General features: G+C 41.3%; 1 protein-coding gene across 2 annotated transcripts in view; it reads right to left on the bottom strand.

Annotated features, from left to right (window-relative positions):
- TLL1 (tolloid like 1) overlaps positions 1-13,707 on the bottom strand; it is a 180,739-nt gene that overhangs the window by 4,621 nt on the left and 162,411 nt on the right. For both annotated transcript variants that reach the window (XM_073577057.1, XM_073577066.1), the window contains 4 exons: positions 10,349-10,474; positions 7,648-7,775; positions 2,908-3,121; positions 1,670-1,920 (listed from right to left, as the gene is read on the bottom strand). In XM_073577057.1, coding sequence (XP_073433158.1) covers positions 1,670-1,920; positions 2,908-3,121; positions 7,648-7,775; positions 10,349-10,474 — 719 coding nt within the window. The remainder of the gene's footprint in view (positions 1-1,669; positions 1,921-2,907; positions 3,122-7,647; positions 7,776-10,348; positions 10,475-13,707) is intronic.

The following is a 13,707-nucleotide window of genomic DNA, read 5'->3' as shown; positions in this document are numbered from 1 at the left end:
CATTGCCCCCTTGTGCTGGCACATAGCACTCCCATCCTATCCTGGATATGGCCCCCCGGTCACTATATGCCCCCCTGCTGGCACTCACATGGCCCCCCTCTCTCTATATGCCTCCCTGCTGGTACGCACACGGCCCCCCGTCCCTATATTCTCCCTGCTGGCATTCACACGGCCCCCCGCCACTATGTTCCCCCCTGCTGGCGCACATTGTCCCCCCTGTCCCTATATTCCCCCCTGCTGCCACACATTATCCCCCCATCCCCCCTGCTGGCATATATGGCCCCTCGTTCATATATTTCCCCCCTGCTGGAACACATTGTCCCCCCATCCCTATATTTCCCCCTGCTGTCACACATGGCCCCCGTCCCTATATTTCCCCCTGCTGTCACACGTGGCCCCCGTCCCTATATTTCCCCCCTGCTGGCAAGCACATGCTAAAATAATAAACAGTTAACTCAACTACTGATGATCGCTCCTGCTCCCAGCTCCCCCCTGGCTTACCTGTGTCTGTGCTAAGTCTGCTGTCATCCTCCTCCTGCAGGGCGCACGCAGCAGCAGCTCATTCAGACAGCTCTTTGCAGCTACAGGACCTTCCATGATGTGACCAATAGGAGCTGCTCAGCTGCGGTCATGTGACTCGCAGTGCACACTGGGAGTCATGTGACTGCATGATGTGACCAATAGGACCTGCAAAGTCCTGAAGCGATGAGCTGCCTGAATGAGCTGCTGCTGCCGCTCGCCCTGCAGGAGGAGGATGACAGCAGACTCGACACAGGAAAGCCACGGGGGGAGCTGGGCGCAGGAGCGATCATCAGTAAGTGTCTAAAGTGATGGGGGGAGAATGCAGGCACATGTAATATGCACCGCTCCCCTGTCTACCAACTCGGCGCTGTTTCAGCACCGAGGTGATGGACAGCAGGTGCAGTGAATATTACATAAAGCTAATGAGCGGGAGCACAGGACCTTCCGCTGTCTCTGCAGCCCCCATCCAGCCCACCCCAGCCTCCTGACTGCACACCAGAGCCGCCCCCCCACTCTATAGCACAGCAGCACACAGATTCGCTTTATAAGACGCACCCCCCACTTTCCCCCAAAATTTGGTGGAACAAAAGTGCGTCTTATAAAGCGAAAAATACGGTATTTAATACTTGGTTTCTGATTTACTCACAGATTTCAGAAGATCAGTTAGAGTCATAGCAGGTCTATGTTCTGTAATTATCTGATTTTATGGGTCATTCTACAAAAAAAAAGGGTTTGCATAGGCACAAAGCACCCTTTAAAGGGGGCAACAAATCACAACAATTGGCGATTCTGCCAATTATAATGTAACAATCTTCTATATAATCTGACATATGAGTCTATAGCATAAAAAAAAACTAAAAAAAAACCTACAGAGGTCTCTCAACCCCGTGTCTGTATGGCCAAAACAGCTTGTACATAGCCTGGATCACTGTAAGAAGGGCAGCAGGAGAACAATGAGATGGGCAGTTTTTTTAAAGAATTCTGGATTGGTGGACAAAACCTTCAAGTCACAAATGCTTGATTACTTGTGTAAAGTGTACACGTCCAACAAATATTTATCAGCGTTTTACATGATTTCGTACACTGCTTATCCCCAAGGAAAGTATGCTTTTATAAAGACTAATCTCTTTTTTGTGTCATGACTCACCCCGGATCCACAAAAACGACCTAGCCGCATCGCAGATGTATCATGACCATCGAAGAGCTCCATGTAGTCATAACCACAATCTGCTTCTTCTTCCACCTCAAATGTTGGGAAGTCGAGTTCAATTCGAAGACCTCTTTCTGTCACCAACAACCACTCACAATCTGCTTGGACTGGGTAATTGTTGTCTCCAAACTGAGCGTGTGAAAACAAGTCTCTTGGTTTTGGTTCTGGTTTCAGTCTACCTCCGCACTCTGAAAAAGAAATATGAGCATCAATATATAAATTCAGGCTACTTAAGAAAAAGAAGCGAAAAACACAAAGTATACATAAACACACACTGCCTGAAATGAACAGCTATACTTCTATCTAATAATGGCATTCTTTATCAGCCAGCATCAAAGCTGTCAATTGCGAAAAACAGATGTTTATTAATTTTATAACCAATATTTAATCGTGTTGAGATGTAACTATATAGTTTAAAGATACATATGATTAGCAAGAAAAATTGAAAAAATCATGAACTGCACGAGTTACTGTAATTAGGCAGAGACACAGAATAACAGCGAGCCATAACGTCTCCATGTGTGGTTTCTACTTTTGTAAAAGGAGAAATGGCACAAGCCAAGGTGATTTACCACTAGAGGTCGCTATAATGCAACTAGTTTTGTTGCATTCAATAAAAAAACTATTATTTTCGTAAGATTTTGATCATATAAATAAATTATCCCCCTTCTAAATATAGCATGCAACCTGTGCGTTTTTGGAGATGTCCCTTTACAGGACTTTGATGGAAGCATCTCAATGAGACTGTTTTTGTCATTATCCTGTAAGCTGCACATTGATAATTGTACGTAATCCCATGGAAATACACTAAATACTCTTGCATGGCTTCGAAGTACCAGACAAGGACTTCTTTGTGTTCTCCTGATATTCCTTGTGTATTGTAATTTATTACAAACGTCATGCATTGCTGGAAATAAAATATATGATCACGGTGCAACTGTTTTTCATCCAACATGTGAACGTGTTTTGATTATTCTGCAATTTTTTGAATTTTGTGACCGAATATCATATACATTCAGGAATATGCAGGTGTATAAAATAATCTTGTCTCACACTTCAGGGTAACAAGGAAGCCTTCAATCGGTCGCTTCCCACTTGGCTCAGTGACTACTCGTACTTTTGTGCTTCCGACACGATAAACACAGACCTTGAGTTAAATATCATTTCCTACTGACCCGTGGAATGTGTGGCTTGAAAACCTTTTCTTTGTACGGATGCATCAGACACAAAACGGAGAAACATCTTATTTCCTGTAGCAACTAAAGGCTCTGGAATCTTATTGCCACATAATCGTCCCAGGATTGAAGACTTCTCCGTTTCCCCATCGAAAACCTCCAGGTGGTCATAGGCGCACTCTTGATGCTGTTCAATTTCAAATTCGCCAAAAGTCTATTGTAAAAACAGATTCACATGAAACAAGAGGACACGGTACATGAGAAGCTCTAGAAAATGGCCCGCGTTATTGTGAATACAGAACAATATGCTATCTTCATTATGTTCGCTAGGTAAGAATTGGCAGTATGATGTGTGTAATGCTTTCTTATTTTCTTTGTATAATATATATATATATACACACACACACACACACACACACACACACACACACAAAATATCTTTTGCCTATTTGTTTCAGTGTAAAAAAAATGCATCTTAAACTGTCTTTACGTCTAGTCAGGACAAATCTTCGTGCCCCTGCATACTGAGCCGCAACAGGTTGTCTCATCTGCTAATTACCAGAGGTGGGGTTACAGAAAGAGCAAGCTCAGCTGATTTAATAGTAAAGGCCCCGTCTCACCGATTTTGTGACGCAACAGCGATCTCGCTACATGTGACACATAGCGGCGACCAGCCCCCCTGCTGGATATCGCAGATCGTGCGCGAATGTCCTGGGCCATTTTTTCATCGTCGGTGTCCCGCTGGCCAGCGTGCATCGCTGTGTTTGACGCCGACGAGCGACCTCGTAGGCGATACAGAACTCAGGTCGCAGGCTGGAATCGTTCAGAATAGCTGATGTGTGACAATGCACCAGCGATCCTTACCGGGTCGTAGCGTTGTCAGGATCGCTGGTGCGTCGTTGAAGAGATCTGCCTGTTTGGCAGCTTACTAGCAACGCACCAGCGATCCCCACCAGGTCGTATCGTTGTCGGAATCGCTGGTGCGTCGCTATGTGAAACGGGACCCTTACACTACCAGTGCCTGGTGCTCACCAGAGGTTGTCTGAGGAAAACAATGGCAGAATGCATAATTTGCATCCAATATTCATATAGCACCAGGCCGTGCAAGTCAATGAGTCTGCAGGGAAAAAAAAAATAACCATCTGAGTGTGGTCATATTTTCATGGACTGAAACAATAGAGAAGATGGAGAATTTTTTCTCCTTGTCTGAAAAACTCAGATCACACTATGATCGCACTCCGATCAGAACCTGATCAGAGTGCAATTTGCATAATTGTGTGAATAGAACAAATTAAAAAACAGCTCACCTCTCAATGTAGCTTGACAGAACAGAAGCCCCGAGATCAAGGCCACTGTACAGCGTTAGTTAGACATAGGGAAGAAAGACATGAATCCAACTTCTGATGCACAGTGCAAAGAGATGTGGTCTAAAATCATGACGTCTTTATTTCCAGAAGAGTTAAAATGAGGAAACCAGATGTGTTTCGAATGCAAGTGCGTTCTTACATTTAGTTTAAACCAAGTCTAAGAATGCACTTGCATTAGAAACGCATGTGGTGGCCTCATTTTTTGTGTCCCCCCTACTACTCCTCCATCACAGAGGATTTTGTTTCCTATATTTTGTATTTTTGAATTTCTCAATTGATTTTTAACTCTTCTGGAAATAAAGACTTCATGATTTGAAACCATGTCTCTTTGAATAGTGGATCAGAAGCTGGATTAACTTCTTCCTTAGCATAATTGGACAGATTTTCTCAAATGACGGAAAATATGGTTGTGTGACTCTAGACTTACTTAGAGTACTGCTTAAGTTCACGTAGAAGAGGAGATTATGAAAGAGGCAGAGAGATGTTCGAATATGCAATTAATATGGCACCAGTACAAAATGCTACCACCAATGCAGCAGATGTGTGGTACCTCAGCTGCCACACAAGATGTATTTTCTATGAGTTTTTTCGGGAGGGGATAAATAAGCCTGAAAAGCCATATAGGTCAATTGGTTGTAACGTAACTGTTTGTGTGCTGAATCTCCAGCAGTTTTCCTAATAAATACTTATTGACTATATTATTTTATTCTTTTAGGTATCCTGAATGTAAAAGTGCATTTTTAGAAGGAGCCAGTAAACTAAACTTTTTTCACAGTTAATTGGTTATATGAAAGATTGGTCTAGATGTCCAAAATAGTATGTTTCCAACACAGAAGGGATACAGATTTTATTCAGTAGCGTCTAATGCCTGCTCAAGCAAAATGCAGCAAATGTCTTTCTGAAAGCGGATTTGCCACAGTTTATTAGAGGCTTATATGCAGAGAAGCGCCCAGATTTTTAGCTCATTATTAGAAAATATAATGGTACAAAACTGTTTTCTTGCCCTTAGTAACCAATCACAGAACAAATTTCCTTTATCCAGAGCAATAAAAAGCCAGCTCTTTTTGGTTGCTATGGGCAACAAGACACAAACTTCTTTGAAAACATACACGTGAAGGGTTGAATACGTCACTATCAGCAGCAGTAGTCTTACAGAATATCCGGGGATGCCATTTTAATTTGGGGGGGAGTTAGGAGTTGGCGCTGTAGTTCAAATAAACCTCACTGCTAGAGTATTTAATGCCATCAGAATGTTGTGTTTCCAGCCTTGTGGTAATAGCCTTCATCAGGCCCCTGCCCATGTATACATGCAATGAGGTCCACAAAATGGTTTACAAAGCAGATGTGCTGTCTTCCAGAAATAGCAGCACACCTGTTCACGGTTTGCATCTAAACAAATATAATCCATAACTAATCGAATTTGTTTCGAACTCACCAAAAACTTCAGATTCTAGCGAGTACAACGTTTGAAGGATTCAATTTGCAAAAATCGAGCAACATGGCAGCCAAGCTGGCCACAATTTGGCTAGATTCTTTTGAAGATCATGAAGGGGTTAAAATAAAAACCACATTATACTTATCTGGATTTTTACATAACCTCTGCCGCAGCTCCTAAGACTCCCATTCATTTGTTTTTTCATCACTGGGCGCCATGCAGCCACATGGGTGGTCCTGCATGGTATAATGTCAATGATGCACATGGCCCCCATGTGAATGACTAGAACTCAGTACTGGAAGAACGAAATACCCACATGGTGGAAAGGGGACCTGAGCTGGAGGCAGCATAAGGTGTCGGGTGAAGGAAGGTCTATGACAGGTGAGTACATTTTTTTTTTTCTTATTTTTTAACCCCTCTCCTCCATCAATTGTATTTTGGAAGATGGAGAGACATCAGACCATAATAAACCTATTTTCACAGCAAATTGGGCCACTTTCAATTTGGAATGATTTTTTTTCTTACCGAGTCAAGATAATCTGCCCGAAATGAATTTTGGAAGAGTCACTCATCTCTAGTTTTCTCTGGTATTAGAACTAATTTCCACTCAAGTAAATAGGGTTGAGTGGATTACACACACATAACTTGTGCTACCGACATGGTTTTAGAAAGCAGGCAGTCATGCTTCTTAATCCTCGCTTTATAGAAATCTAAAAGAACTTGACTAATTTGCATGAAGCTTAGATGGACAATATCAACCAACTTTGGGATTAACTAAAAAACTGACTGTGTAGCAAGCTTTATTACCCAATATTAGCATCAGTCTTACTACAGTTCTCCCACATAAATGGACTTAACCCCTTAGTTACATTCTAAAATGTAACAGAAGAAGAAGAACCCCAAAAACGGTCTTACTAACTTAATAGTGAAGACCATAATGTGGAACGTGTAAGGAGTACAATCCATACAATCTATAAGGAATCCATGCAATCTCATATTTGTTTACACATCAGACTATTTTCCTTTTTGTAAGTTTTAAAATGTAATAGATGACTACATATATACTCGTGTATAAGCCGAGCTTTGCAGCACATTTTTTTGTGCTGAAAACGTCCTCCTGGGCTTATACTCAATTCATCATTGTCCCAGAAGACAGCGGGGGAGGGAGAGCTGTGGAGGAGGGGGGGGGGAGTGGTGGGTCACAGTAGGCAGGAGCCGGTGGCTGCGGCTAAAGAGAAATGAATACTCACTGCACAGGCGATGAATATATTCATTTCTCTTATAGAGCGCACAGCTACAGCCATAGCTGTCGGCTTCCATCAAGTGTCGGGCTATCACTGGTGCCCGCTCATTAACGTAATGGATATTCACCTCTCACCACTCCCATAGGCATGGAGAGAAGTGAATATTCATTACCTTAATGAGCGGGTACACATGATCGATCGGCAGCAGGAGCTGCTGGCACACGAACAAGATGCTGCAAGGGGTCGCACGGAGGTTAAGTAGGATTTTTTTATGCTTTTCTCATGGGAGCCACGCATTCAAGGATAGGGATGAGGAACCATACATGCAAAGATAGGGATGAGGAACCATACATGCAAAGATAGGGATGAGGAACCATGCATGCAAGTAAGGGATAAGTAGCCATGCAGACAAGGATGAGAATAAGGAGCAATGCAGACAAGGATGGGAATAAGGAGCTATATATATATTTTTTGTTTGTTTTGCCTGTGCCATCTTTAACTTTAGGCCTTTCATTGATCATTTAATCTTCAACTTGCTTAACTGTTCACAATAACTGTAATTTTGACCTGGGGTGCCCATACTTTTACATACCACTGTAATGATTTGTAAGAATCTAAGATGACATATTGTCACATTGTTCATCTTTGTACAAAGTAATGTATTATAAGTCATTTCACTTTTGCAAGTACTTACTAGTTTAACCCTATGGCCTGGAGTGGCACTTATTTCCCAAGTACATTCCTTCCGACTTGGATACTTGTCTGGCCAGTTGGGGCTTGTTATTATTCCATTAGGATTATGAATTCGGTGCTCACATTCAGCTGTGTAGAGAAATACATGACTTGTTATATATTATTATAGAAATTTGCACATGCCATCACAAACACTAGTCTCTTTAGAAATTGGTTCTACTTTAACACCTGTTCTGGTAGTAAACACATTGACTCCATACATCATTGTATTATATAATGCGTGCCATATTGGATGCATTAATTGCTACACATTTTGTAGTATAATTTATAGCTTAAAGCCATAATAACCCAAACTGCTTTTCATTTGTTTGGCACAGATATCTAAAGGGGGTGGTCACTTTATCTTAATAAATGTGTCAAAGACATGACTTTGAGGCCTTTGTTATTATTTCAGTAGTACAGATTCTCCTTTTGCTCTTGTTAAGGGCAGCCTTCTTCGCAGATTCCATAGTTCTCCAGTCCTAAAATGGCTGCGGTGAGACATGAGATGAAACGGATCCATCAGCATCCCTAACAGAAAAAACAATTTTACTGTTTGAATTGTTTTCAATTGGAGAAGGCTGATGGACAGTTCTGGTCACATGCTCCTCACTTAATTGCCATTTTGAGAACAGGAAAGCTGTGTAGTCTGGGAGATATGCTGCACTAACAAGTGTGGGAGGAGAATCTGTAATACTTTTACATTAGTAAGTGCGCCATAATATTTGGTAAAACAGAGATGAAGTGGACAACCAACTCCTTAACTTCCCAATCAAGAGCCAGTATGACAGTAACCCCATCGCCATAGGGAAACTGCTGAAAATGTGACACTTTTGGGGAAAAATGACTGATGTATTTTCTGCTTTGCCAAGCATTTTTGAGGCGACGTTATTCAGATTCTCGTCTCCGCTGTAGTCTTGCTACTGCTGTGCTCTAGGAGACCCTGACCGGGGTCCAGGGAACACTAATTACAAGATACTAAAGGGCCTGTCACACTAAGCGATATCGCTATAACGTCACTGGTTTTTGTGACGTTATAGCGATATTGCTAGCGATATCGCGATGTCTGATACTTACCTCCGATAGCTGGTTATCGCTGATCGCACGAGAACGTCCTGGACTGTTTCTCGTTGTCAACTTCCTGCTGGGCTTCCTGTGGCGCTGACGAGCGACGCGTGGACACGGGCGGGAGGACGTCAGGATCGCCTCGTCTGACAGGTAAGTAACGACCCCCGACCCCTGCTATGTCGCTGGTGAGATCTGCCTGTGTGGCAGCTCACTAGCGACCACTTAGCGATGCACCAGCGATCCTGACCGGGTCATATCGCTGGTGCATCGCTAAGTGTGACACTACCTTAAGGTCAAGAAAAAAAAATGCAAACTCAGGTAATGTAGAAATGTTTTGTGTTAACCATTTATACCATGGCCTCCACATATCTGTAGCACTAATAGCCATATGCCAGTTTGTGCTCAATTTACATAGATTTGATGTAATGAGTAGTAAAGCACCCATAGTGTTCAAGATGTAGGAATTTCTCCTCTTTCTGCATCAAACTGCCACAACTAGCAGCTGCCAGTCATTTGCAAGGAGGAGGAAGCCATTTAGCTAATACTAGAGTGAACCTCCTCCCATTAAATGTGAATTTAATAGTTTAACGGTGTTTAGGCATAGCTTTATGTTACTCTGCAGTGTTAACACACAAGACTTGCTCAAGCATGGTCTTCCAGGCTACACACAGCTGGATGTCCCTATACTACCCAGAACGTCAGTCTGAGCTTTGAATTTCGATATTGATGGAAAGTCAACAAGAAACACTGTTCTTATTGCTTTTAAGAGCTTTTATCTCTTTACAATAATGTAAGCACATTGGAAAAAGTTTTTTTGATTACCTCCAAATCATCCCAGCCATTACAACTATATATACAAGCAGAAGTACTTTGCAACATTTGTGCCCTTAGAAACCCTAAATATTTAAGCACTCCTTTACAGGGAGATTATTCTTATTGTCACTTAGAAAAGGATTGTAATAATTATCATGCTAACAAGTGATAAGCAAATGTGCTCAGGTGTTATCCAAGTAACATAGCAACATAGTTAGCAAATCCGAAAAAAGACATTAGTCCATCCAGTTCAGCCTATATTCCGTCAGAATAAATCCCCAGATCTACGTCCTTCTAAAGAACCTAATAACTGTAAGATACAATATTGTTACGCTCCAGGAAGACATCCAGGCCTCTCTTGAACCCCTCGACTGAGTTCGCCATCACCACCTCCTCAGGCAATGAATTCCAGATTCTCACTGCCCTAACAGCAAAGAATCCTCTTCTATGTTGGTGGAAAAAGTATCTTGGGCGTTCTCGAATAATATGATCCGAGTCCCTGTGGCTTCATGATTCAAGGCCGATAGACAGCTGCAACACATGCAGGGACTAACTGTTCGTTAGGCAATCCCTGCATGTGTTGCTGCTGTCTTACAGCTGTAAGACATGTATGCGCAGGGACTCGAACATATTATTCGATACTCGAATAACATAACACCAGAGCACATTCGCTCATAGCTAATGTTAACAGACCTTTTGTCCAGTAAACGATTAACAGTATAGTGTGAGAAGCAACAGTGAATACTTGATTTATTTCCACATGTATATTCAGTGTCTATTACCTTCTTTGCAGTCATGTTTATTCTCATGGAGTACAAATCCATTGCGGCACTGGCAGACATAGCTACCAATAGTATTGATGCATTCATGTTGGCAGCCTCCATTCTCTTTAGAGCATTCATCTTTGTCTGCAAATAATATCAGGGTTACATTACAGCACATCTCTGCAGCGTGTACAAAATTCAGCAAAACCATAAATATCAAAAACCTTGTTAATTCAAGCCAAGCACATCATGCAATGGAGTTTACCAGGTCAACGTATAACCTTGTATATATTTTATTACTTTAATTTGGTCTCAAATTTGCAAACAGAACTGCGAAGATCAATAACCATCTCCGCTCTTTGTTTTAATAGGCCAATTGTAAATCACTGGAGACAAAGTTCACGAGCAAAAACATACAAGGCTACAAGCTGCTAATCGTTTAAACACAGATTAAACCGATCCATACCTTTTAAACATTATAAATCATCTAGGTAAATAAACGTGTTCATGTGAGACCAATCCATAGCACTAGAGAGACGTATTAATATGTAACAAGGAAGCGGCCAGTGCAAAGACGTAAATTAATAGGTATTAAATATTGATACTTCCACCATTAGAAGTGAAGTAGAGATGAAAAGATGAAGAGTAACTGGCAGAAGGTCAACAGTTTTTACTGCATAAAAAAAGGACTCAACAGCCGACATTCCAGCGAGAGGCATCCGCCAGCGCAGGAATGTGTCAGATGGTATTATCAAATGGACCTGGTCGTAGCTTGAAATCAAAACTGTCAGGTTGCTCCTGAGATACAGAAAAAATCCTACAGCATCTAATGTCTTGCTACGGCAATGCACCATACAGATGCATAACAATTACAGCAATTAAAAGGGACAAAATTAATCACGAGTCGAAGCGCAACAATTTCATCTAGTATGTCATCATTTAAGGGCTTATTAGTCATCAGGGCCTTTGAAGGGGGCGGCTGTGAAATCTGTTTAGCATGAAATCTTGTTAAACCAGTCTTTTTATCTCCAAGTTATATTTTAAATAAATCATGGGAATAATTATTAGTTCTCATATAACAGACATCGCTAAAAGAATTTCCACGCCTCCCTCCAAAAAAAAGAAAATCATCCAGTATAAATCTCAACTTTTGTCGAGTCTTCTCAGCAATGTATTTATCATGTTATATGGCAATGCTGGAGATGTATAGCAAAGTTCTAGCGCCTTTTAGGTAGGGGTAATGTTAAGCTGCAGTTCCCATAGATATACCGTAACTAGGAAATGGCTAGACAGAATATTTAACAATTTCATAAAAAAAAAAAAAAAAAAAAAAAAAAAAACACAAACAAACACGTCTTTTAAGTTTGTGATTTTTATTCTAAATGGAATTTAAACTACTGACTTAACTACCTAGTAAACACTATTTTGATCAAAAAATGAGTAAAAGCCATACCACCACGACAAGGTGTACCCAATGGGAACAGTCCCGATTGGGTAGACTTTGTTGCACTGACATGGATTCTACACTTTTCTTTATCAAAATAGGGTACATACTTGGTCAACACTATGTTATATACATGTACCATTACTATTTACTTATCACAGGGAATATGATCATTTTGTTTTTGTCTTTATTTTGTTGTATTTTTTCTGTGAAATGGACATACTGTGAGCGTGCTCTTACACACTGCACTTAAAACAATTTATGCTCTGGCTCATTTCTTTGGTTTTTTCATATCATAGCCTACAGTTAGTGGCTCGCTCGGGCCTTGCGTCCGACGCGGTGTATGTGCTGATGAGGACATTGAGTTTTTGATGCAGATGCTGCAGGCAACAATTTGCAGCCCACCTAAACCCCTTCACGCCGCAGCCCTTTTTTCGTTTTTGCTTTTGCGTTTCGCTCCCCTTATTTCCGGAGCCATAGCTTTTATTTTTCCATTAATATCGCCATGTAAGGGCTTGTTTTTTGCAGGACAAGTTGAACTTTTGAATGACCCCATTGGTTTTACCATATCATGTACTGGGAAACTGGAAAAAAATTCCAAGTGGGGAGAAACTGCAAAAAAGTGCATTCCCACACTTTTTTTTTCTTCACCATGTTCACTAAATGCTAAAACTGGCTTGCCATTATGATTCTCCAGGTCATTATGAGTTTGAAGATACCAAACATGTATAGGTTCTTTTTTATTTAAGTGGTGAAAAAAAATCCAAAGTGGCGTTTCCATTTTTCGTGATCTGAGGCTGGGTGAGGGCTTATTTTTTGCACGGCGAGCTGACGTTTTTAATTACACCATTTTGGTGTGGATACGATCTTTTGATCACCCGTTACTGCATTTTAATGCAATGTTGTGGCGACCAAAAAACGTAATTCTGTAGTTTTGATTTCTTTTTTCACTGTGCCGTTTATCTGATTAATTTGATTTTTCAATATCATCATAGATGGGCAATTCTGAACATGGCGATACCAAATATGTGTTTTTTTTATTGTTTTATTTTGAATGGGGCGAAAGGGGGTGATTTGAACTTTTATATTTTCTTTACTTTTTTAATATTTAAAACATTTTATTTTACTTTTTACTTGCTTTAATAGTCTCCATGGGACTAGAAGCTGCAAAATAATCCGATCGCCTCTGCTACACACAGGCGATGATCAGATCAACTGTGTGTAGCAGAAATGGTCACTTGCTATAAGCGTCGACCGCTAAGTGGCGCTCATAGCAATCTGGCAATGTTATGCCAACCCATCGGTGACCCACGGTCATGTGACACAGGCGCCGATGAGCGGGATTGGTGACGTGCTTACGGCACGATCACATTAAATGCTGCTGTCCGAGAATTAAAGCGGCATTTAACAGGTTAATAGCCGCGGATGGATCACGATTCCACCAGCGGATTGCAATTCCACCCTCGGCTGTTAGGGGCACATGTCAGCTGACATGTGCTTGGAAAGTTGTTGGCTCAGTGCCGGAGCCGACATCAAAGGGAGAGACATGACATGCGCTGTACCTGTAAGGCACATGTTATGAAGGGGTTAAATAGTTGCATAGGGCCGAAAATGATGTTCAACAGAGCACACACAGAGATTCTTTCTCCATCATCATATTCAATTGCAACATTAGCACATACACCCGAATCCCGTTTTCCAGGGCTTCAACAAAAGGCTAATACGCAATATGAACATATACAATTGAGACTATCTTCAGCAAGTTTTTTATTGATCCCAATTAGCAACCTAAATGTTTTCCAATAGCCCACAACTATAGTTTTTGTATTATATGTATTATCAGTGTAGAGATTTCTCTGGTGATTGGCAATTGAGGTAGAAATTATACAATAATTTGATGTTGGAGAGACTCTCTGCCATAAAGAAGCAGATA

The sequence above is a fragment of the Dendrobates tinctorius genome, unplaced genomic scaffold (assembly GCF_039654945.1).
Source record: "Dendrobates tinctorius isolate UK_male_01 unplaced genomic scaffold, ASM3965494v1 ptg000008l, whole genome shotgun sequence".
Lineage (NCBI taxonomy): Eukaryota > Metazoa > Chordata > Amphibia > Anura > Dendrobatidae > Dendrobates > Dendrobates tinctorius.
This window is presented reverse-complemented; position numbering and strand designations above follow the sequence as displayed.